This window comes from Mustela lutreola, chromosome 5 (genome assembly GCF_030435805.1).
Source record: "Mustela lutreola isolate mMusLut2 chromosome 5, mMusLut2.pri, whole genome shotgun sequence".
In the NCBI taxonomy this organism is placed as follows: Eukaryota; Metazoa; Chordata; class Mammalia; order Carnivora; family Mustelidae; genus Mustela; species Mustela lutreola.
Window position 1 is genome coordinate 71057638 of NC_081294.1, and position 26171 is coordinate 71083808.

Genomic DNA, 26171 nt, shown 5'->3' on the forward strand with positions numbered 1-26171 from the left:
ACATGTGAAGCTGTAAAATGTTTAGAAGCAAACATAGAAGGGTATCTCTGTAACCTTGAATTAAGCGAAGCATTCTGAGTTATGATGCAAAAGCACAATCCATAAATGAAAAGTTAAACTAGGCTTCAAAATGTAAAACTGCTTTTTGGAAGAGACATCATCAAGAAAATGGATAGTCAAGCCATAGACTTCAAAGTATTTGCAAATTCTGTATTGGAGAGGGACACCTGGATGACTCAGGTTAAGCATCTGCCTTCAGCTCGGGTCACAATCCCAGGTTCCTGGGCTCCCTCTGCCTCTGACTCTCCCCCTGCTGGTGTTCTCTCTCTCTCCCTCTCAAATAAATAAAAAAATAAAATATTTTTTAAAAATGCTATATTGGATAAAGGACATATCTAAAGTATATAAAGAACTCAGAGGGCTGAAAACAGAAAACAAAGAAATGAGAGAGAATAAACAAAGAACAAAAAGTGAAATAGCAGACCTAAGCCATAATATATTAATAATTACACCAAATGCAAATGTTTTGGTATCATTAGCCATTAGGTAAGTGCAGATGTACTGTGATGAGATACCACTCCATGTCTAATAGAATGGATAAGATAGAAAATATTGGCAAAATGAAGTTCTGGTGGGGAGATGAAGCAACTGCAATTCTCAGACACAGTGGATAGAAATACAAAACTATACACCACTTTGGAAAATAATTTGGCAGTTTTTTATAGTCAAACACCCACTTACTATAGGATGCAGTAACCCTACTCCTAGGTATTTGTCCTAGAGAGCTGAAGATGTATATTAAATGAATATTTATAGCAGCTCTATTGATAATTGTCAAATACTAGCAGCAACTCAGATATTCACTGAGTGAATGAATAAACAGACACACACATCCAAGCAATGAAAACTACTCAGAAAAAAAAAGTAAGGAGCACAACATGATTTGAATGAATTTCTAAGTCATTGTACTGAGCAAAAGCAGCCAATCTCAAAAGGCTACCTACCTACTGCCTGATTCCATCAATGTGACACTCTCAGAAAGACAAAACTATGTTGATGGAGATTAGATCAGTAGCTCCCGGGGCCCCGGGGAGGACAGAGGTACAGCTCCCAAGGGATAGCACTTGAGAGTTTTTATTCTGTATCCTGATTGTGTTTGGTGGTTGCACAAATCTATACGTGCATTTTAAGCACAGAACTGTTCATCAAAGTTCTTATTTTCACTGTATGTTAATTTAAAAATAAAATAGGTCACATATGGAATAAACTATTGATACATGGCAACAATACAGATCAATCTCAAGATAATTCTACTGTGTCAAAGAAATCAGGCTGAGTATCATCCCATTTTTATAAAATTCTAGAAAATGCAAACTGATCTATAGTAACAGAAAACCAATCAGTGATTGCCTGAGGGTGAGGAGGTGAGGAGAGCTAATTGATCTGTTCACTATCTTGATCATGGTGATGATTTCACGGATGCATACATATTCTAAACTTAATAAATTGTACACCTTGGGTGCAGTTTCTCCTATCTTAGTTATATCTCAGTAAAGCTACCCTTGAGGAGCATAGGATCCAGGGACACATAAATGGGCAGTTTTGAAACCCAGAGTTATGTGAATGGTAGCTGTGGGATCCAAAGCTGGAACTCCCTTCACCCAGCTGCGAAATCCTCCTATGGCTGGTTACATTTAGCACTCTTTACCTTTTGTAGGCACAACCAGCATCACAGAAAACACACAGCCAGCTATCTCATGATAAGACTGAGCATTTGAAGGAACTTTCCACTCTTTCCCCAGTGCTCTCCCAGCACTGAATCTTTTGTCTTCATGATGTATCCCACCCAAACTACCATTCACAAATTCTGTGACCTTGAGCAAGTTCCATGGCCTCTCTAATCCTCACAGTTCTGAGCATTGATGAAACACAGACAATAAAAGTTCCCCACCTGGCAGGGTTGGTGTGAGGACTGAATGACATCAAGGCTAAAAATTAACAACATGTCCCCATCTGATAGATGATACTTCTGGGAGGATTTTGTCTTATATTGTATATATAGATATGGACTACATCATGCATGTAACACTTTTGATATCAAAAAGAGAGTGAGAGAGAACTGCAGCTCAGGGTCAGGACACTATATCCTAGGTAAGGTTAGATTCTTTCCCATCACATTTACTTCCTGGGGCCAAGACAGAACCCCCATCTCAGTTCACAGATGGGGCCATGAGAGACTCAAAGAGCTCATTGATGACAGAGCTGGAACTCCTGACTCCTAGCCCAGTGCTCTGACAACAAGAGCAGATATCTGGGACCAAGGCCAGACAGGACCCACAGAAATTGTAACCTGGGGGCTGGAAGTGGGAGAATGAAAGAGGTAGTTGATAGGCAAGCTATTTTCAGAGCCATAGCCGGCTGCGGTCCGGGAGCAGGGGGAGAAGGCAGGACGGCATGAACGAGCCACACTGATTACACTCACTTATTCCTCCGTTATTTACGATTTGGCAGCGCCATGCTAGGATATGAGGGATGAGTAAGATGGCCCCTCTCCCCGAGAGCTAACACTGATACAGGCCAGAGGGACAAGGAGATAAAAAACAGCATTTTGGCACAATTCTAATTCTGTCATCCATTTGGTCCCCAAACATTGGCCAGAGTCACCCTCATCCCCTGGGTTTGTTCTTGCTGCCTATTGGGAAAATGTTTAGCATGGGAAGGAAGAAGCTGTGACGCACTGAGTGGTCAAGAGAAGGAATTGAGACCAAGGGTGGGTGCTCTCTAGATCCTCCACACCCTCCCAGCTCAGGGTCCCACCTGACTTCTCTCCTTGACTGGACTCAGGCCACTCCCGAGAGTCAACTGGATAGACACCCAGAAATTAACGACTTCTTTGTCGAAGACAGAACTAAGTCCAAAGACTTAGCTCTGTCCTCACCTGGTGGATGGGCTGCTGGGAGGGTAAGTTTGGGAAGCCTGGGGATTGCGCCTTTGAGGTTCGACAGTTAGTTCTTAACTTCTGTCAGCCACCAGAGGGCGGTGTTGGGGCATCTCAAAACCCCAGAAAACCGTGCCTCAGCCAGAGGACAGTAAACAGACCTTGACTTCCATCACCCAGGCTTCTTTTTTTTTTTTTTTTTTCCTGGTATGTTTTAAGCACGTTAAACTCAAAGAATGCTTTGTGTACTAGGGCCTCAATGGCAGCCTTGCAGCCAATTCCAGAATTCCGCGTTAGTAGGAGTCCTTGGGGGAATACCTGGAACAGCCAGTAGAAGGGGTTGGAGAGCTAAGAACGTGGGTCCCTAGGTGAGCAACGAACTGAGAGGTCGCAAAAGGGCTCCAGAAATTGTTCTGTATTAGAAATGAACTGGAACTGGGTGAGGAGGAAGGAGGAGCTGTCAAGATGGCACAAGGCTGGAGAGAAGGGGGAATGCGATGTGGAGTGAATAGGAAAATCCCCCACAGCGGAGAGACCACAGGTATTCAAAGAACAGGAACACTAGTGTTTAGTTTGAGGTGGCTTCTGCTGCAGAGATCTGTGTAGCTGGTCAGCTTTGTTGTGTGGTCAGGACTCCATGAAAGGGCTGCATTCTTTGGGCATGCAGGATCAGATCAGCGCCGGTAGAATGTTAGTATGAACTACACAGTGGGAGCAGGGCCCCAGCAGTTGTCTTGCAAAGCAAAGCCTTTGGGGATGTATAGCCACCTGGGCAAAGGCTTTGGACTTGCACGTGGGCAAAGATGAGTTTGAGCCTGCTCATTCAGGTCTCAGGAGCCTGGGAGAGCCCAGCTTACCTCTGTGTTACACAAGAGGGCTCCAGGGCCATGATGCGGAAGGTGTGGGGAAAGGAATTGGGGAGCTGAGGTCCAGAGAGCCCCTACCACCTACAGAGAGAACAGAATTTGAAGAGGGCTTTTCCTGCAGAAAGTGCAGCTGAGTTATGGATCCTAAAGAAACAGAAGGAGCTGCAGGGGTGAGAGAAGACAGATCAGGCATCCACTACAAGCCATGCGTGACGAGGTCCTGCCTCCTCCAGCTCTTCCCACACCACCACATATTACAGAGACCCAAGTTCAAGCCACCAACCCCTAGAGCAGTAGCTTCCTAACTTATTTCCCTGATTAAACACGAACACCTTATCTCTTTCCACACAGACACAGAGTTCTTTTAAGAAATAAGGCCAGGTAATGACCCTTCTCTGCTTTAAACCATCAGCAACTTCCCATTACTAGGAGAAATGCAGAGTCCTCTCTATGGCCTGCATGGGCTGTCTTTTCCCTCCCTAGCCTCATCTGCCACACAGCCCATGTGTTCCAGCCATCTCTGTCTTCCTGCTCTTTCTCAACTGCACCAAGTTCATTCCCGCTTTGGGACTTTCGCCCTTCTGTTTAGCTGTCTCTTCCCCCACCCCAGACTTCCACACGTATGGCTTCTTTTTGTCAGTTAGCTCTCAAATGTCACCTTCTCAGGCCTTCTCTGACACATAAGGTTACTCCCCAGTCCCTGCCAAATCTCCCTCTATCACAGCAGTCCCTAGCCCTCCTCACTATCTGAAATGGCCTTTGCTTGCCATCCAGTGACTCCCTCTCCACTATGATAAAACACCCTGAAGGCAAGAGCTTGCCTGGCAACTTCACTACTCATCTTTAGTGCCTGGCACCTAGAGGTGCTCAGGAATGATTTTTGAAAGAATAAATGTTCTGCCAACTCTGGTAGGTTTAGTGATGACTTCCAAGGTGAGTTTAATTCTTCCCAAGTGTAGGCAATAGAAGCAGAATTTGAACTCAGGCATCCTGACTTTTGTGCTAATGCTTGAGCTTGGATTAGTTTATCTTGACCTTTGTCTGTTCTTTCCTTGATAGCACTTACTGCAATCTATTGTTGTTTTGCTTGTTTGTTGTCTGACCCCTCGGCTGGTGTCATGCTGCTAGAATAGGATGGCGTCCTGCCCCCTACAGTGTTGCCAATGCTGAGAACAGCGCCTGGCCCCTTGTCAGTACTCTGTGTTAGCTGGGTGAGTGGATAAACACCCAGTGAGCAGAAAGTGAGGGGTGGCTCTGAGGAACATGAGTGCGTTAGCAGTAGGGGACTTTCCTAGGCCCTGGCCCAGCGGTGCCCAGAACCCACCAAGAAGTTGCCTCTTGCTGTTGCAGAAGGCATCTTTCGGGGTGAATGATGGCAGGCTTGCTCGCTTTTATAGCAAGGGAGTGTCATCTATTCTGCAAATCTTCAAACTTGAGGGTCTTCCCTGATGCGGAGCCTGGGTTTGGCCTTGCCCCTGACCGTAGCCGAGAGTCCTGCCTGTCCACTGGGGTGATACCAGGGTTCTGGGTGGATCTGTGGAAACGTCTTCTTTTCCACTCGTTATGTTATGTCAGCACCTTTTCAGCTTCTGAGAAACAGGAAGCACTGTGATGTGTGGTGGGGTTTGAAAGGATGATAAGAGACATAATCACATTTCTTTGAGCATGGAGGACTGGGGTTCCTGTTTGCTCTGACATGAACACATTACCTTTTCCCTTTAGCCAGAATTCTGGAGGATGAGGACTGTGTGGGAAATATGTTTTATGGGGGAGAAGAATAAGGGGATAAGAGCTTTTAAAATTATTGTCATGAAACATTATATGTACAAAAATGTACAGTTTAAAACATAACAAAACTTTTAAAATCCATTTGTCCATCATCCCATCCCTTGAGGTGACTTTCTCATAATATCCCACTCCCTCCCCACCAGAGGCAGCCACTATCTTGATTTCTGTGGTTAATCATTTTTTGCTATTCTTTATGATTTTATCACATATGTAAATAACCTTAAATTATATATGATTTTATTTTGCCCATTTTTGACCTTTTGAGAAAAATATTTATTCATTTATTTTAGAGAGAGAGGGAGAGAGAGTAAGGGAGGGGTCAGAGGGCAAGGAAGAGAGTCTCAAGCAGACTCTGTACTCAGCTTGGAGCCTTACATGGGGCTCAGTCTCACAACCCTGAGATCAGGACCTGAGCTGAAGCCAAAAGTCAGACACTTAACACACCAAGCCACCCAGGTGCCCCATTTTTTACCCTTTTATAAATGGAATCTTTTTGGATATATTTAAGACTTGCATTTACTGTTCAACAAAATGTTTTCAGGCTCATCTGTGTGGACCCGAATAGCTGTACATTCATTTACTTTACTGCAAACCCAATGAATAACTAAATAGGAATTATCTATTTTATACTGACAGGCATTTACTTCCCCCCCCCCCCAGTTTTACTCTTAAAAACAGTGACGCTAAAAGGATGTTAGGTAAATGCTAAGAAAATCTGAATAAAGTATAGATTTTTATTAACAATAACGTATCAGTATTGGTTCATTAATGTGACAAATGTACCATCCAGTTGTAAGATTTTCATAGTAGGGGAAATTGGATGTGGAGTACATGGGAACTTTGCACTCTCTTCACAATTTTTCTGTAAATCTAAAATTATTTTAAAATAAAAAATTTCAGGAGCGCCTGGATGACTCAGTCAGTTGGGCATCTTAGGTCATGATCCCAGGGTCCTGCAATCGAGCCCCATGTCGGGCTCCCTGCTTGGCAAGGAACCTGCTTCTCCCTCTCCCTCTGGTGCTCCCCCCTTGCTTGTGCTCTCTCACTCTCTCTCAAAATAAATAAATAAATAAATAAAATCTTTATTTTATAAATAAATAAATTAAATTAAATAAAAATTTGATGGGGCACCTGGCCGGTTCAGTCAGTAAAGTGTCTAGCTCTTGGTCTTGGGGTTGTGAGTTCAAGTCCCATGCTGGATGTAGAGATTACTTAAACATTAAATTTAGTTGAATTTAATTTAAAAATTTGTTAAGGAAAACTCATGGGTGGGGCATCTGAGTGGCTCAGTCAGTTAAGGATCTACCTTCAGCTCAGGTCATGATCCCAGGATCCTAGGATCAAGCCCTGCATCAGTCTCCCTGCTTCTCCCTGTGCCCCTCCCCCAACTTGGCACGCACTCTCCCTCAAATAAATAAAATCTTTAAAAAAAAAAAAAAGATAAAAGAAACTCCAGTGCTTTTATGAGCAGACTTTCTTAAATCTCTCAATATCCGTGTGCAAGAGTTTCTTTAGAATGTATACCAGGTTGAAATTCTGGGTCACAGGGTACACATGTCTTCAATGTCCTTAGCTCTGCATTTTGAGAGTAACAATTTTTCCTGTCCCACACACAATGTATAAGAATTCCTTTTACTTCACATCCTGGGCAAAACTTGTGATATCTGGACTTTTTAAATTTTTGCCGGTCTGGTGGGTGTGAGATGCTATCTCATTGTGGTTTAATTTTGTATTTCCCTGATTACTAACAATTTTGAACATCTCTTTATGTTTATTGGCCATCTGTGCTTCCTGTTCTGAGAATTTGCTCACTCATGTCATTTACCTTTTTTTTTTTCTAGTGGGTTATTTATCTTTTTCTTATTGAGGGCTTATCTTTTTCTTATTAAGAGCACTTTGTTACTCATTCTGAAAATGAATCCTTTGTCATTTATACGTAACACAAATGTATGTCCTAACTTACAACTTTTCTTTTACTCAGTAGATTTGTTGACTATTGAGTATATATATCTTTTCCTTACTGATCTATGCTTTGAGGGCTTTATTTATGAGATCCTTCTATTCATTCTGGAGAGTTCTTGTTTGCTCCTTTAGATCCATTTCTTTGCACTTTTCTGTGGCCCTGGGTAGGGGGAAGACTTGTCTGGACTACATTAATGACTTCTCTCCTGGATTCCCCTCTGGGTTTGATCTTGAGGATCCCGAACAGGCAAACTAAGGGTGGGAGCTAAATGAAGTCAAGGTGTTTGTCTTCCCAAACCTCTCCTGGTAAGGCTGCTGCAAGTTAGCTGTGTCCCTGACTAAAGATCCCAGCTCCTACCAGTGGCCCTTTCCCCACAGCCCTCTGTGTCTTGGAGTTTGACCAACTATCCCTCTCCTGTTATTAGGCCTAGAGGATTGCGTTTTCCCTCCTGGACTCCCTGCATCCTGTTCTCACTGTTAAAATGGCCCAAATAGTAAATAACATTTCCTCAAATTACCCAGTTTTCCAGAATTATTCCAGTTGTCTCCTGACAGATATGCTCACCCCAAGGTCATATTTTTATTTTACTTTATTTCTTTATTCACTTATTTATGTATTTATCTTTGAAGTAAACTCCATGCCCAGTGTGGGGTTTGAACTCACAACCCCAAGACTAAGAGTCATGGTGCCCTTCTTTCTTCCTTCTTCTTCTTCTTCTTCTTCTTCTTCTTCTTCTTCTTCTTCCTCTTCCTCCTCCTCCTACTCCTCCTCAAGACTTACTTATTTATTCGAGAGAGAGAAAGCATACATGATCAGGAGGAGGGGGAGAGGGAGAGAGAAAGAGAGAAGCAGACTCCCTGCTGAAGCAGACTCCCTGGCGTGGAACTCCATCTCATGACCCCAAGATCATGCCCTGATCTGAAATCGAGGGCTGGACACCCAACCAAATGAGCCACCCAGGCGCCCCATCCCATCTTTAAAAAAAAAAAAATTATCTATTGGTCTCTCTCTCTACCTGTCCTTGACACTCCCTCTCTTGCCCTTGACACTCCCTCTCTTGCTCTTGACACTACTGACACTTTATATGAGATAATTCTTTGCTGTAGGGGCTGTTGTGTGCAATGTAGGATGTTTAGTAGAATTCCTGGCCTCTGCCCATGAGATCATGGCAGTAGCCTCTTTTTTCTCTCTAACTGTGACAACCAAAAATTGCCACATGTTCTCCCAGGGATGGGGAGGGTTAGGGGGGATTGCTCTTTGTTAAGAACCACTGCTCTACCCTATGTAAAGATCTTGTTTACTTAATAAAGTTTGATTATCTCATGGGGCAAGATCACCCACTCTGATCTCCTTCTTTAGAATTATGTTAGCTGTTCTTGGACCCTAATTCTTCCATGTACATTTTATTTTTTTTTTAAAGATTTTTATTTATTTGACAGAGAGAGAGATCACAAGTAGGCTGAGAGACAGGTAGAGAGAGGGGGGAAGCAGGCTCCCCTCCAAGCAGAGAGCCTGATGCAGGGCTCAATGCCCAGGACCCTGAGATCGTGACCTGAGCCAAAGGCAGAGGCTTAACCCACTGAACCACCCAGGCATGCCCCCCCCCCGCCATGTACATTTTATAATCAGCTTTTTAAGTACCATGAAAAAAAATGTTGGGATTTTGATAGGTTTTGTATTGAATTTATAGATCAGGTTCCAAATTATGGTATTGACTTTTTGTATCCATGATCATGGTGGGTGTCTGTGTTTGTTGAGGTCCTTTTAAAATTATTTCAATAAAACTTTAAATCAGCTTTCAGTAAAGTTCACATTTTGTTAGATTTATTCTTTGGCACCTTATAGTTTTCTAAGTGTTATAAATGATATCTTCTTTAACATTATATTTCTATTTGTTAGTGATGTGTAACAATGTAATCAATTCTGTATATTGATCAAGCAGTTTGATAACTTCTTTTTTTAAGATTTTATTTATTTATCTGGTAGCATAAAGAGAGAGGGAGTACAAGCAGGGAGAGGGGGAGAAGGAGAAGCAGGCTCTCCACTGAGCAGGGCGCCTGATGTGGGGCTCAGTCCCAGGACCGTGGGATCATGACCTGAGCCAAAGGCAGACGCAGAAGGACTGAGTCACCCAGGAGCCCCTAGTTTGATAATCTCTTATTACTTATAATCATTTACTACCCCTATGTCCTTTTGGGTTTTATTTTTGTCATTTTGCATCATCTATCTATCTATCTATATATACACACACACACACACACATACAAATATTTGTGCATATACACAAATATATATATATACACACACAGACATTTGTGTCTGTACATGAATTTTGTTTTTTCTGTTAAAATCCTTACATATATTTTATAATTATACTCTTGTTGCAAAGGCCAGTACCTGCAGTCACAGTTTTTAAACAAAATGGAGTTAACATTATCCATGGTCACCAGTAACCCCTATAAAGTCTGTGCAAATTGGAAAAAGAAGCTTCTTCCTCAATACCCTTTACTTCCATCTGATAGGAAATTATCATGATACATATTCAAATCCACAATGTCTATGATGTAAAATGTGCTCCCTGGGAGTGTGCTGTGCACATACAGTGGTCCTGCACATTCTTGCATTGGTTCCTGGCTTTATTTATTTTTTTATCTATTTATTTATGGGAGGGGCAGAGGGAGAGGGCAAGAGGGAATCTCAAGCAGGCTCCGTGCCCAGTGCAGAGCCTGATGCAGGGCTCGATCCCACAACCTCAAGAGTCACCACTTAGCTGTCTGAACCAGCCAGGCATCCCCACATGTTATGTTTATCTTTTTATACATTCTGAATTTGGATCGATAACATTTTCTTTACAATTTTTACATCCATGTTCATGAGTGACTATCGCATCATAATTTTCTTTTTTTTTTTGTGATGCCTCCCTCTGGTTTTACTAATATGTACTAGCCTCTCAAAATGAGTTGGAAAATACTGTGTTTTGTTTATTTTCTGTATGAGTTTACATATGTTTCGAATTACATGTAATTTGAAAGTTTGGAAGGACTCACTCATAAAACTGTCTAGGCTTTGTGTATTCTTTGTGGGAATATTTTAAATGATTAAGTCAATTATTGGAATGGTTATAGAACCCTTTGTATTCTTGCATCAGTTTTTATAATTTAAATTTGCATGGGGCACATGTTTGTGTGCCTTCTCAGATTTGCTCCACTTTCTCCTTTCTCTCTCTTGGTCAGCATCTCACTCACACCAAGTCACCTTTATGCTTCCAGGCACAGTTGAAATGCCACACTATGTGGAATGAAGGTTGGCTCCCAAGCGGCTGCTAATGACATTGCCAATAATGCAACAGAGGTGAATTTGACTAATAGGATGTGACAGACAAAAGGGAGCCTGGTATATGAATTCCCTTCTCCTTTGCCCTTTCTCTGTGCTGCTCTGCCTTCTTTCAGCACTCCTGCAGAAATTCCCTGGGATAAGCACATGTACCTGCAGGGAGATTTGCTATGCTTGCTCACACCTTGGTGTGAAGTTGGGGCCAGTATGCTAATGTATCACACCACACTGCTGCATGTCTTTCTTGCCTCACCTCCCTCTTTCCCTCAACCTAACCAATATAAGCTTATAACTCCCAAATTAAGTGTCCGCTCTTTATTGCTTGCCTCAGGCTCTGCTTTCTGAGGAATCCCCAGCTATGGACAGTAGGTATCAGATGTAACAAACCCTTGAAATGAAATTTTGAAGTTTAATTGCTCACTTCTCTGAAATAATAGGAACCTATTGCTGATACTATGCAGATTGACTTCTAGCATGCAGTGGCTTTGGAGGTTGGTTTTTTTTTAAGCTTTTAATTAATTTGGATAAAGTGCAGATGGGGAGCAAAGCAATGGAAGACGAAGTGGGTGAAATATATGGGAGCTATGTTAATTGCAATTCAATTGCAACTGCAAAGCACAATGACTCTTCTGATAGCCCTGGAGACCTTACCAAAAAAGAGTGATAGGCTCAGAAAAATCTAATTCCGATTTAAAGTACACTCTGAATGCTAGCAGACTTCCATGGCAACTCTAAAAGAGACCCTTGGTGCACTTGGGTGGCTCATTCAGAAGGGCATGAGACTCTCGATCTTGGGTCATGAAATTACACCACATTGGGTGTAAAAATTACCAAATAAATAAAACTTTAAGAAATGGAGACCTTTATCTCTTGCAGCCACAGGGCAGACTGAGCTGCGAATTATGCTCAGGGTCTGATCATTTGTAGGTCTTTGTAGAGCTTCAAAGGAGAATAGTTGTGCACCTATGGCAAAGTGTAGGACCTTATAACAAGAGTGTGGGACTGTAAGACCTGGGAAAGGAACACATGGGTGAGAAAACCTGAGACTCTTGAAACCCCAAATTCTTCTGAGTTCTCCTTAACTGGAAGTAGCAGCCCTTTCCCCCTTGCCAAAGTGGACTATTTTCTCCTTGCTTAAAGAGAGAAAAATTATTTCTCTTGAAACAGGTGCCTCCCAAGATGATATTTTTTCTCCTCTTCACACTCCCCACTATCTGCAGGTCAGTAATCAGAATTAGAGCTCAGAATGTTCATATCAGTTAGGGCCCAATCAGAAGACAGAAACTATACCAGCTATTTCAATAGAGAGAATTGAATATAAATAATTGTTAAGCAGGTATCAGATAACTGGAGAGGCAGAAAGGGAGCAATGAGGTATTATGAAGGTGGTGATTTGTGGGAAGCCGCTATTGCCCTTATTCCTGGAGATCAAAGGGAAGAGGTTAGAATTATTAAAACACACAACCTTAGGGGAAGGAACTCCCAGACATGAAGATCAAAGCTCAGCAGCTGGTGGTGTTTCTGAGCTCAGAAAAGGGGCAGATGGTAATAAGATCCAGATCTTTAGGAGGGAAGGTGCTGGTTGAGTGGTGCCGGGGTCTTGGGAGTCTTGGGATGAAATACTCTAAGGTTTTTGAATGAATGTTGGCAAAACTACAAACTGTAACCGGTTTCTTCTACTGGAGTGAACTGCTGCTGCCAGGGTAACACTAATATTAGTATTAGGAATGTAAATGACAGGAATCAGAGGCACAAACAAGGAATAGTAGGAATGAGCAAGTCCCTTCTTCCTCCAGCCTCCTAGTGTAGCGCCCCCTACTGATAGATCCTAACAGAGAATCAGCTGACAAGAGAGAACCTTGTTCACAGGGTCCCAGGTCTACTAGAGTATAGAAGGTGTGTTCGAAGGTGAGAGGCATTAGCTTCCCAGCTGACATTCAGGTGTGTTGGAGCTTACAGATATGTACTGTCAGAATCTAACGCCAAGTGGATCCTGTTAGTCCAGAGGAATAAAGAGTTGAGTAGATAGAGTTGAATTCATTGATGGGGGGCTACTCACTATGATGCAGGATTTAATGTTTTGTCAAGAACATTCAGAGCTTATCCTAACAGTTTACTGGAACTTCAAAAGATGAAATGGGAAAAAAAAAAAAAAAAGATGAAATGGAGATGCCAGAATTTCCTTTCCATCGTGTTGAAGATGAGGGCAGATAGCTCAGGAAGTAGGAATACTAGATAGATGTATTGTATATGGTCTGAGTACCCACTATCTGGCCATGTTCTCTGTAGGTCACAGAGAGCACTCCTTTTGCTATCATAGCACATGACGCCTTAGTGAGGAGAAACAGGCATCATTGCAAAGGTTGGTAGTAGAAGTTCTCCATAAGCTGGATTGAAGGTGGGGGATGCTGCCATTGACATGGGCTCCCCGATCATCAGTGGGCAAGATGGAATTCCTAGGAAGGCAGAGGCCAAAGTGGTCATAATTACTACAATGAGCAGTCAGGCTATATAAAGTAACTTTGACCCTTGGATTTATAGTGGTGGCTAATATAGTAAAGCATTTCAAGAGGCAAGAGAGGTGGATAATTGATCAACATGCTATTCAGTGTGTGGGTAGTTAGATACAATCAAAAGCTTGTGGTTGAGGTGTGCAAGAGCCATCACAATGAAAAATCAGACCTTTCATCCATCTCCCAGATTCCAGTAACCATTCATTAAATAGGAGGGACTCTAGAATCCTACTTAATGGAGTAAGCTTTCTTTCTTTGTTTTTTTTTTTTTAAGATTTTATTTATTTATTTGACAGACAGAGATCACAAGTAGGTAGAGAGGCAGGCAGAGAGAGAGGGGGAAGCAAGCTCCCTGCAGAGCAGAGAGCCCGATGTGGGGCTTGATCCCTGGACTCTGGGATCATGACCTGAGCCAAAGGCATAGGCTTTAACCCACTGAGCCACCCAGGTGCCCCTGGAGTAAGCTTTCTTTCTTCAATCCTTTACCAGAGGGCCCTAGACCATTCATCAGAATAACCATGTACTGGTAAAGGACATACTCAGACTTTCCTCTTTAAAAAAAAAAAGCAAACATATTATTTATTTATTTATTTATTTATGAATAAGGGAGTGTGTGCAGAGGTGCATGTGTGTGACAGAGGTGGAGTGGGGGAGGAACGGAGGGGGAAGGAGAGAATCTCCAGCAGATTCCACACTGAACACAGAGCCAGACATAGATCCAGTGTGGGGCTCAGGAATATATATTCTTGGATTTTTTTTTGGTGCAGTTTTTTTTTTTTTAATTTTAATTTTTAAAAGATTTTATTTATTTATTTGTCAGAGAGAGCACAAGCACGGGGAGCAGAAGAGGGAGAAGGAGAAGCGGGCTCTCCACTGAGCAGAGAGCCCGATGCAGGGCCCCATCCCAGGACCCCGGGATCATGACCTGAGCTGAAGGCAGAGGCTTTAACCCACTGAGCCACCCAGGTGCCCCTTGGACACATTACTTTGAGATGTTTTCTGGGAAGGATCCTCTGTGTCCCTCCAAAACTCAGCCTATTCACTCACACTGGCTCCTCTCACTGGGGGGTCACAGTGACATCCCCAAGATAGAGTGAGTGGTTGCCCTGTTATGGGATAAGCTTTTGAGAGGAAAAATAAGGCTTAAGAAGGTAGTCCTATTACCTGGAGGCTGCATTCATCATCCCCAATACCCTGGGTTCTGGAACCCCACGATCAGCAGGTTTGGGTGAGGGTGCGGTGGATGTGATCTGCCAGGGGCCATCTGGATGTTTTTCCCTCTACAGGGAAAGTAGAATCAGTTTGAGGATCATAGTTTCTGCCTTTAAAACCCTTGGTACATCTAAGAAGTCACATTTGGGTTGATTGTATACAGTGCAGATTGCTTTTAGCTTCTCTGAGCCCTGGTAGATTGGTAAGAGTTTGTGAGTGGGATTTCAGACAGGCTATTCCAGTCTTAAATCCACCTGCACCGTACTGGACTTTCATAAAGAAGTGGAAAAATATGGGATGCCTGGGTGGCTCAGTGGATTAAGCCGCTGCCTTCGGCTAGTGTCCTGGGATAGAGCCCCGAATCGGGCTCTCTCTGCTCCGCAGGAAGCAGGCTTGCTTCCCCTTCTCTCTCTGCCTATTTGTGATCTCTCTCTCTGTCAAGTAAATAAATAAAATCTTTAAAAAAAAAAACAAGTGGCGGGGACACCTGGGTGGCTCAGTGGGTTAAGCCTCTGCCTTCAGCTCAGGTCATGATCCCAGGGTCCTGGGATCGAGTCCCACATCGGGCTCTCTGCTCGGCAGGGAGCCTGCTTCCCACCGCCCCCCCCCACCTCTGTCTGTCTCTCTGCCTACTTGTGATTTCTCTCTGTCAGATAAAGAAATAAAATCTTCACAAAAATAAAATTTAAAAATAAGTAAGTGGAAAAATAACCTTTTTTGAGAGAGAATATAAGTCTACAAGGGCAGGGAATTTTGTCTGCTTTATTAATGATAGATCCTAGTCCCTAAAACAGTCCTGGACCAGTTGGGAGCTCAATAAATATTTGCTGAATGGAATTAAGTTGACATTCAGTCTCTTTACAAATCGAGTTTCCTGTTTCCAGTCAGTTTCTAGAGCAGTCAGCACAGTACTGTGCTGACCCATCTTCCTCGGCTCGGCTCCAACTCTCAGGGCTTGATGGACGCACAGTTGTGGGTTTGGGCCATGACAAGAGCATTAACCACCATGCCCGGTTTGTGCTAGAAGGAAAACTTGTCTTTTATCATGGAAGGTTTTGTATTCTCTGACCTGAGACTCTATGTCTGACTACTCTGCCTCCTGTCCTGTGCCCAGACACAGCAGAGTGGTTGTTTAACACAAACAACCAGGTGTGACCCATACAATCCATGCAGATAATGCATGGGGTAATGGCACCCATTGGTAAGAACCTCCAGCCTACACCTGCAACTGTATCCCAGCACGCAGTGTAGACCCTGTGATCAGTAAATGAATGAAGGAGTCAGTGGCATAGTTGAATATTCTTATTGGATCTCTCCTCCAGTTCTATCTCAGTTTTAAAATCCATTTTAAAGAACATACTTTCTGGATCCTTGAGAAATTTCCTCAAGCAGAAGAACCTTCGGTTATGGTACTGATTGTCATAAGCAGGCAGACTGAACTGCTACTGCTCTACGACTGGGAATACAGGATGATGGACCCCTCTAGAACCCAGCCTTCTGAATATAAGTGCCTCCCAGCTTTTCAGTGAGATGAGGAAGAACTCTCCCAGGCCATCGTGCTCTAGGCTCCACCAAGAGGGTTCCTGCCTCCCTCCCTGTACCAGCAGTGGGATTGGTCTGCCAAATTCTTCTCACTGGCCAGGAAGAGACCTAGTTACAGACTTTTACACTCTCCTCCTCTCAGGAAGATCCTTGAAAGTCATTTTAATTCTCCAGGCAGTCCTGGAAGTTTCATTCATTCGTTACCTACCATTTAACATGCATCCTCCCAGGTTCTGGTACACTGTGTCGAGGAAACCATGTTCAGCCCATGCTGCCCACATCCGAACTAAGGCCTGCTGGATCACTTCCGCTTGTGGTTGGCCTAGCAACCCTGCGACCTCTGTCACAAGGGAGACAGGAATGCTCAGCCAGCACAGATGCAGACTCTCCCTCAAAACTCAGTGTGTTTTCACACAGACTGTGCTAACTTCAAGAGTAAGACAGAAATGGCTGGGTGGCTCAGTTAGTTAAGTGCCAGACTCTTGGTTTCGGCTCATGTCCTGAACTCGTGGGTAGTGAGATCAAGCCCTGTGTCGGGCTCTGGGCTCAGCTGGAGTCTACTTGGATGTTCTGTCTCCCTGTTCTTCCCCAGCTCATGCTCTGTCTCAAATAAATACATAAATCTTAAAAAAAAAAAAAAAGAGTAGGACAGAGACCAGCAACAAACTGAATCAGAGTTGTTTATTTTTGTTTTATTGGAACATAACATGATCTGATATAAATATTAATTTATCAAATTCTTAATTGTTTCATAAATAAATATTAAGTTAGCAGACATTTTACAGAATGTTGTGTTAAATAAGGTTAAAGTACATATTTATTTTGCCTGGAGCAAACTGGAGGAATATACTTCCATGATCGGATATCTGAAATATGTCTCTAATATTTTATTTTTATGCCTTCTGCTTGTGTGAGGAGGTGAAGTAGTAGGTTGCCTGAAATATCTACTTTGTCTCTGAAGTTTAAATCTACGACCGATCATTAAGTGCCCCCCCCAGTTGCTTGGCCCTCATTCTCATTCCAAAAGATTTTTCTTCTCCTCAAAAATCTTTCACTACAATAAGTCAGTTTTGTCTCAACTTTCTGTTGTCCACTCAGTGTTTATGACACCAAGAAACACTTGCAGGTAGTCTAGGAACTTTTTTACTCTCCATCTTTCTCCTCCACATTTTTTCTGTGAAAAGAGCAGACAAGAGGTATTGTAGGAAAACTGTCAGTTCTTGTCAAAACAGACCCAGCAAGAAAAATATACTTAAGTTTCCACCAAATATCTTTAACTTACTTTTTGGCTGTCTATATGTGCTTTTATGAAAGACAAATTTTGGAATAGTTTATCCACAGCCGCTGCTTGTGCAGTTCGGTTCTTTAATATGTCTATACCCTGAAAGACTTCTTCGATGCACAGTTGGTGCTAAATGAAGAAAATTTTTTAAAAATGTAAATAAAACAAGCTATAAAAATTTGGTGCAAAAAGTTGGGACTTTGTTTTGTGGAGTTTACACAAGCTCCTTTCTCCCAAGAGTATTTTCCTTGTTTCTCTTCCAGGTGGAAAACCACCTCATACTGACCTATAATTTCTTCCTTTTTCTAAAAAAAAAAAAATATTTTATTTATTTATTTGAGAGACAGAGAAAGAGCACAGTGGGGTGAGGGTCAAGAGAGAGGGAGAAGCAGACTCCTTCCTGATCAGGAACCACGATGTGGGGCTTGATCCCAGGACCTTGAGATCATGTCCTGAGCCAAAGACAGCTGATTAAACAACTGAGCCACCCAGGCACCCTGAGCTATACTTTCAGTAAGTAAATGACATTTATATAATTATTGAGGAGTTTGACAAATGATATAAATTAAATGCTTAATGAGAAATAAAGTGTTTAAGAAATATAATGCAACATTACTAACTTACCTCACATCGGAGTTTCCTCTGACAGTTCTAAGTGGTGATTTTATTCTATTTAGACTAATGATAGCACATCTTTTACATTTTAAAATGACCATGACATACTCCAAAGGTATATATTTCCATTAGAGTTAAAATCATTTAAGAAATGACTATTAATATGAGACTTCACTGTATATTTAAATGTCTATTGACCGGGACGCCTGGGTGGCTCAGTTGGTTGGGCCGCTGCCTTCGGCTCAGGTCATGATCCCAGGGTCCTGGGATCGAGTCCCACATCGGGCTCCTTGCTAGGCAGGGAGCCTGCTTCTCTCGCTGCCTCTGCCTGCCACTCTGTCTGCTTGTGTGTACTCTCTGTCTTTAAATAAAATCTTTAAAAACAAACAAACAAACAAATAAATGTCTATTGACCATAATTCTAAAAATATAACCCTACGTTGCTGGTACTTACAGAAAGACTTCAAAGTGAGGAAAGCCATAGATAGAGGTGAATGGAGACTAGGAGGCACCTCTCATCCAATGTGGAATTTTTCTGGAAAGAACGCTTGACATGAGGCTCTTTGAGATGTAGAACTGACAACATGAGAAAAGGGCCTGATGCATTTGCCTAATGGATTCTACTTAATATGGTAGAGTTATTCCTAACACCATTCCTAATATTCAAAAGCACATACATTCACATCCACACACATAAAAACAAAATAGGTCAAATTAAATCATCCCAATGTTAACTAATGCTTTGTAGCTTAAAATACAAAACTGATTCATGCAATCATTTTGTCAAATAAAAATTTAACTTACATTTTTATTTTCAGGAGTAGGAATCATCAGGTTCTGAAAAGGAAAAGAAATACATTCATCTTTAACATATTTTAAGATTCATAACTTTTAATATAATGTTTCCTAGTAACATGGCTATGCATTATATATTACTAACTCATAATTTCATTATTAATAACAGATCTTTAAAATTAGTCACTGTCAATGATTACCCATGTTTTTTAAAGACTGCAGGAATCAAAAAGAAAATTACCCCGTCACCTATCAGCAGAGTTCGATGAGTGGAGAGCAGTGTCAAGGTCTCTGCCACCAATCTGTTCATGGGATCTTCTACAGGAGTGACAGAAACATAGGCAGCCCCAAGAGCTAGCAAACTCAAATGCAGAAGCAGTCTCATAGCTCTCAAATGCTCAGTGTTTGCCTTGGGCAAAGAAAGTGCATACTACAAGATTGCATCCCCAACCAATTTATTCTCTATCTTTGAGGAAATGAATAATTTCTAACAATCAGATAGAGGATGCTTAATAATGGCATATCGTAATACAAAATGTTTCCAATGCCTTATATCTTAAAAAAATAATTTTGCCTTTATCTTTTAATAATTATAAAAATCCCTAATTCTCCCCCTTTAAAAACATTTTCTATTACAAAGAAAATCTTTGGGTTGATGAATTATTGCCTCACATATGCATTTCTTAAAATTGGAAGATTGAATTTCCTCTTTAAAGATGTGTATAAAAAGGAGAGGTATAATGCACACCATTAGATTTTATACCAGAATGTATAAATATTGGGAAAGTCTTTTTCAGGTTAACTAAATTCTATCACTATTGTTATTAGACCAATCTGTCTGGTTTTTTTTTTTATAAAGATTTTATTTATTTATTTGACAGACAGCGATCATAAGTAGGCAGAGAGGCAGGCAGAGAGAGAGAGAGGAGGAAGCAGGCTCCTTGCTGAGCAGAGAGACTGATGCAGGACTCAATCTCAGGACACTGGGATCATGATCTGAGCTGAAGGAAGAGGCTTTAACCCACTGAGCCACCCAGGCACCCCTGTTTTTTTTTTTTTTTAAGATTTTATTTATTTATTTGAGAGAAAGAGAATGAGCATGATAAGGGGGGTGTCAGGTGAAGAAGAAGACTCCATGCTTAGCAGGGAGTCCAATGTGCAACTCGATCCTAGGCCTCCAGGATCATGGTCTGAGCCAAAGCCAGTCACTTAACCAACTAAGCCACCCAGGCACCCCTAGACCGATCTGCCTTAAAAGGAATTTTTTTAAAAGATTTTATTTATTTGTGTATTTATTTGTCAGAGAGAGAGAGAGAGAGAGCACAAGCAGACAGAGTGGCAGGCAGAGGCAGAGAGAGAAACAGGCTCCCCGTTGAGCAAGGAACCCAATGCGGGACTCCATCCCACAACCCTAGGATCATGACCTGAGTCGAAGGCTGTGGCTCAACTGACTGAGCTACACCGGCATTCCTTAAAAGGAATTTAAAATACTTGCAGAAAGATGGTGGTTAGAGCAGAGACCATCAAAACTTAGCAGGGTCAAGTTCACTGGCAACTATGTTAGGATCCTTCCTGTTACCAGTGACCAAAAACCCAACCCCAGCTGGTTGAAGCCAAACAGGGAATTATTAGATCATACAATCAAATGGTCCAGGGTAGGGGCTCCTTTATATCTTGCTTGTCTTGGTGATTCCTCCTTGGCTTTCTTGTCGGCCAGGTCTCCAACTGTGGTCCCAAGATGATGTCAAATCTCCTGGATCGTTATGTATCCTGTTCCTGGGTGGCAGGAGAAAGCAAATTGTGCTTTTCCGTTTGCTCAATCAGAAGTCCTAGAATTCATCTTCCTTGTGACAAAGGACCTCGTGTTCACCCTTGAACAGTGGCTGGGATATGCGTTATACTGACTAGCTCTCCCTGTAGTTGGAAGCAAGCTTCACCTCACCCAAGGTGCTCACTGGCTGTGCAGATCAATGGAATGTACAAGGTGTAGCACAGCAAAGGTGGTGGGACTAAGTAAACTGCAGCATTGAATGACTTGTCTAAAGTCTTGGACTGCTACTTAGCTTCAGCTGATTGTTGCCATGTGACACCCTTGGACTTCTGTTGCTAGATCATCCCATTTTTTTTTTTCATATAATGGAATAATATTTATTAATAAAAAATGAGCTGTCAAGCCATAAAAATATATGGAAAAATATATATCCTTAAATATATATATATATATTTTTTTAAAAATTTTTTTTAATTTTTTATTTTTTATAAACATATATTTTTTATATACATATATTTTTATCCCCAGGTCTGTGAATCACCGGGTTTACACACTTCACAGCACTCACCAAATCACATACCCTCCCCAATGTCCATAATCCCACCCCCTTCTCCCCAACCCCTTCCCCCCGGCAACCCTCAGTTTGTTTTGTGAGATTAAGAGTCACTTATGGTTTGTCTCCCTCCCAATCCCATCTTGTTTCATTTATTCTTCTACCCACTTAAGCCTCCATGTTGCATCACCACTTCCTCATATCAGGGAGTAGATCATCCCATTTTTTTAAAGAATTCAAAAGCCTGCTTATTATGCATAACTTCCTGATATAGGGTACCACTTTACAGCCCCTGATTTACAGTATAACTGTGGGTCAGGTGGGAGGGCTAGTTATTTTTTTAAAAAACCCTTCTATTCAAAATAATATTTTGAGTAATATTTTATTATGGTAAAATACACATAACATAAAATATAATATCTCAGCCATTTTTAAGTGTACTTAAAACGTACACTTAAAGTGTACAGTAACAATGTTGTACACTCCATCTTGCAAAACTGAAACTCCACATCCATTAAACAACAGCTATTTCCCCTCTCCCCAGCCCTTGGTAATCATGCTTCTACTTTGTGTCTCTATGAATGTGACTCTTCTAGGTAACTCATGTAAGTGGAATCATATGGCACTTGTCTTTTTGTGACTGACTTATTTCACTGAAAAGATCGTCAAGATTCACCCACATTGTAGCATTGGACAGAACTTTCTTTCCTTTCCTTTTTAAGGCAGAACAATTTTCCATTGTATCATATACCGCATTTTGCTTCTTCATTCACCTGTCAGTGGACATTTGGGTTGCTTGCATCTTTCAGCTATTGTGAATAATGCTGCTATGAGCATGAGTGTACAAAATCTAATACAAAATTAGATTTCTTAAAATGTCCAATTCATTAACTTTTCCTCTGTGGGACTGATCTCCCAAACCTGACTTCAAACTCTCTCATAGCAAAAACCATAAAATAATGTATTTAAAAGAGCTTTATTAATGTAAAACTCCATACAAAGGTTAATTATTTTAATCTCCTGTGCAGAAGGAGAACTTCAAGTAACTTTTGTTGCTATTCCACCCTCTGAACGGTGGCGTCATCCCCCTGAAGCGTGGGATACACAGCGACTTCATTTTAAAGAATATGGTGTGGTGGGCGCCTGACTGGCTCAGTCAGCTAAGCGTGGGCGTTTGCTCAGGTCATGGTTCAGGGGTCAAGCCCCGTGTGGGCCTCCTGTTCAGAGGGGAATCTACTTGTCCCTCTCCCTCTGCCCCTTCGCCTGCTCATGCTCTCTCTCTCACTCTCAAATAAATAAATAAACTCTTTTGTAAAAAGTAAAGAATATAGTATGGGAAGGAGATTATAAGAAGACGAACTTTGCAATGGAGAAACCTAGCAAACCTCAAACAGGTGACCAAGGTCAACATCAATGAAGTTACATTAATCGCAGCTACTCTTAACATGATGTAATGAGAATGGCATTTTATCTGTGATCTTCCTCAGCAAACCCGATAACCTCTATCTAACCAGGAGAAAAACATCATATATATCCAAATTGAGGGAGAAATAACCTGGTCAACACTCCTTAAAATGATCAAGGTCATAAAAAAAGAAGCAATGTCTGAGAAACTATTCACCGTACAGGAAGTCCAAGCATGGTGACTAAATGTGATGTGGTATCATGGGTGAAATCCAGGAACAGAAAAAGGACAGTAGATAAAACCAAGGAAATTCCAAAAAAAGCAATGGAGTCTAGTAATGTGCCACTGTTGGTTCCTCGGTTGTGTCAAATGTGCTACAGGAAACTGGGTGCAGGATATATAGGAACTCTCTATAAAATTGTTGCAACTTATGCAACTCTAAAACTATTTAAAGTTTGTTAAAAATAACATTGCAAGGGCACCTGGGTGGCTCAGTGGCTCAAAGCCTCTGCCTTTGGCTCAGGTCATGATCTCAGGGTCCTGGGATCAAGCCCCACATAGGGCTCTCTGCTCAGCAGGGAGCCTGCTTCCTCCTCCCTCTTTGCCTGCCTCTCTGCTACTTGTGATATCTGTCAAATAAATAAATAACATCTTTTAAAAAAATAACACTGCAAGGTTGCTGGGTGACTCAGTCTGTTAAGCGTTTGCCTTTGGTTCAGGTCATGATCTGAGGGTCCTCCATCGAGCCCCTCATCAGACTCCATTCTCAGCAGGGAGTCTTCTTCTTCCCCACCCCTCCGTGGCCTCCCAACCCTGCTTGTACTCTCTCTCTCACTCTCTGTCTCAAATAAATAAATAAAATCTTTTTTTTTTTTTTTAAAGCATTGCAAGTTGAGAAAAGTTAATGGTTGTTTTTACTTTCATTATTAAAAAGACGTTGCATCCTGTAAATGTCTTGCACTCAGGACCTTTTCACTAGACTATGAGCTACTTGAGTAGAAAGATTTTATTTAATTAACCTTTTTGTCCTCAAGAGCTAGCCTATTATTATTTTTTTATAAGATTTTATTTATTTATTTGACAGAGAGCGAGATCACAAGTAGCCAGAGAGGCAGGTAGAGAGTGAGAGAGGAGGAAGCAGGCTCCCTGCCGAGCAGAGAGCCCGATGTGGGGCTCGATCCCAGAACCCTGGGATCATGACCTGAGCCGAAGGCAGAGGCTTTAACCCACTGAGCCACCCAGGCGCCCCAAGAACTAGCTTATTACTGTAGGTACTGTTTGTTGGAAGAAAAAAAAACCTGAATGAATAAGCAGGTACATGGTTGTGTTAGTTGAAAAATTAATGTGAATACTATGGAAACTCAAGGAATCTATTCCCTGAGGCTGGGAGCCTCAATTAATAGAAAAAGCTTTGGCAGACTCCTTGAAAAAAAAGATAAAGCAAAACTTTAAGCCTCAGCTCTAGAGACCAAGCCAATGTGAACTACTATGGCATTTAAAAAAACCCACATTATTTTAGGAGAGCAGAAAATTAGCAATCAGTACTTGGAAGTTTTAAGAACTACTAGTAAATATGTAAAAGAATTTCAAATAGTATTGAAAAGTTGTATTTGTGGGTAATATCCAAACTTTTGCCCCAAAACCTTTATCTCTACTAGTGGCTTCCAAATTGGCAACATGTTTTTTAAAAACTGGTAAGTGTGGTTTTTACTAACTGTGTAGTCATTTAAGGTCAAATGACTTTTCTATGAACTGATTCTAATCAATCAACTGGGCAAGATGCCACAAATTTTTTTTTTGTGGTGACTAAATGTAAAATGATAGCATCACTTTTTTTCCTTCCTTTCTTTTTTTTTTTTTTGACCCTATTCTAACCTTGATGCTTTCAATCCCCAAGCATATCTTTAAAATAATTCTTTTTTATTGAATAAATAACATTATAGGAAGAGAAACAGAACTTCCTCCTCTCGGCATAGCAACTGTTTGTTTTTTGATGACTTCTTCCAATCCTTACTAATACATAGATAGCTTCATAGGGTTGCAATCAATGGGTATGACACTGTGTTTATCTTTTTGCTTATAAATACCTCTTTTTCATGAATCTACTTATTATTTTAAAGGTTACGTGGTATTAGATAAAATTGGTATCTATAGCTTACTTGACCATTTGGATTGCTTCTAGTCTTCCATAACTATAAACAATGCTGCTAGAAAGCTCTTTTTATAATTTTTAAAAATATTTCCTTATCCCAAGGAACATGTGTGGTCATTTTTACAGCTCTTATTACATTTTACCAGATCACCCCTCTGAAAATATGAAACGGACAAAAAATAGATCCCTTGCATGTCAGTGTTTTACAAATTACAAAGCACTTTCACAAACATAGCTTTGTTTAATCCTGCTATCAGCACTGTGGGATAGATTTCTTACCTTGAAATTTAGTTTAACAGTTTTGCTGATATAATGAGCAAGATGAACCCCCATGAAAGATGTGATGCAAGAAGCCATGGTAATCAAAAAGATTGGTGAATATGTAGGTAAACCTATATAATGCTGATTAGAAAATAATTTATTTAGGGGATTTCAAGACAATAAGGAACAAAAATGCTAAACAATGATAATGTGGGAGATACAGTAATCAGAGTTGGTGCATTTTATTGTTCTTGTACTGTTTAGAAATTTCCTAAAGATACTAACTTTAGGACAACCCTCTCAGGTCCCCTCTCTCTTTGGGAACTTTGTACTACCCCTCAATAAACTTTCCTATCACTCAATGAAAAAAAAAGGTATTAACTTTAGATTTCAAAATAGGCATGTGAAAAATTTAAGAGGACCCACTAAAAGAACAGGAATAGAATGTACAACTTTCAAGCCAGTAGAATAAAACAAGGGCATAAAAAACAGCTCAATCAGGGTGTCTGGGTGGCTCAGTTGGTTGAGCAACTGCCTTCTACTCAGGTCATGATCCTGTAGTCCTGGGATCGAGTTCCGCATCAGGCTTCCAGCTCCATGGGGAGTCTGCTACTCCCTCTGACCTTCTCCTCGCTCATGCTCTCTCTCACTGTCTCTCTTTCAAATAAATAAATAAAATATATATATATATATTTTTAAAAGCTCAAACCAGAAACCAGGAAAGGAGAAAAAGCAAAGAAAAAGAGAAAGAGATATGAGATATGAGAAATACATCCAAATTTATCATGAATCACAGTAATGAAAACAGGTTAAACTCATCTATTAAAAGGCAGATACTGTAAAATTCTACCAAAAATCATCTCTCAGCTGTTTTCAAGAGATATAGTTAATGCAAAATGATACTAAAAGCTTGAAAATCAAGGGATGGAAAAATATACTGGATAAACAATAATCAAAAGAAAGCTCATGTATCAATATTAATACAAGAATTTGTGTCAGGGGGCGTCAGTGGGTTAGGCCGCTGCCTTTGGCTCAGGTCATGATCTCAGGGTCCTGGGATCGAGTCCCACATTGGGCTCTCTGCTCAGCAGGGAGCCTGCTTCTTCCTCTCTCTCTCTCTCTCTGCCTGCCTCTCTGCCTACTTGTGATCTCTCTCTGTCAAATAAATAAATAAAATCTTAA

The 26171-nt window shown here is 41.2% G+C and overlaps 2 protein-coding genes across 9 annotated transcripts in view; one reads left to right on the forward strand and one right to left on the reverse strand.

The window, feature by feature from the left end:
- RAD50 (RAD50 double strand break repair protein) overlaps positions 1–26171 on the forward strand; it is a 204758-nt gene that overhangs the window by 84043 nt on the left and 94544 nt on the right. The gene's annotated exons all lie outside the window — the stretch shown is intronic.
- On the reverse strand, positions 17231–19232 carry IL5 (interleukin 5). The gene is made up of 4 exons (XM_059174540.1): positions 19089–19232; positions 18857–18889; positions 17438–17566; positions 17231–17329 (listed from the first exon to the last, which is right to left on the reverse strand). The coding sequence occupies exons 1-4, from the start codon at positions 19230–19232 to the stop codon at positions 17231–17233; spliced, it is 405 nt and encodes a 134-aa protein (XP_059030523.1).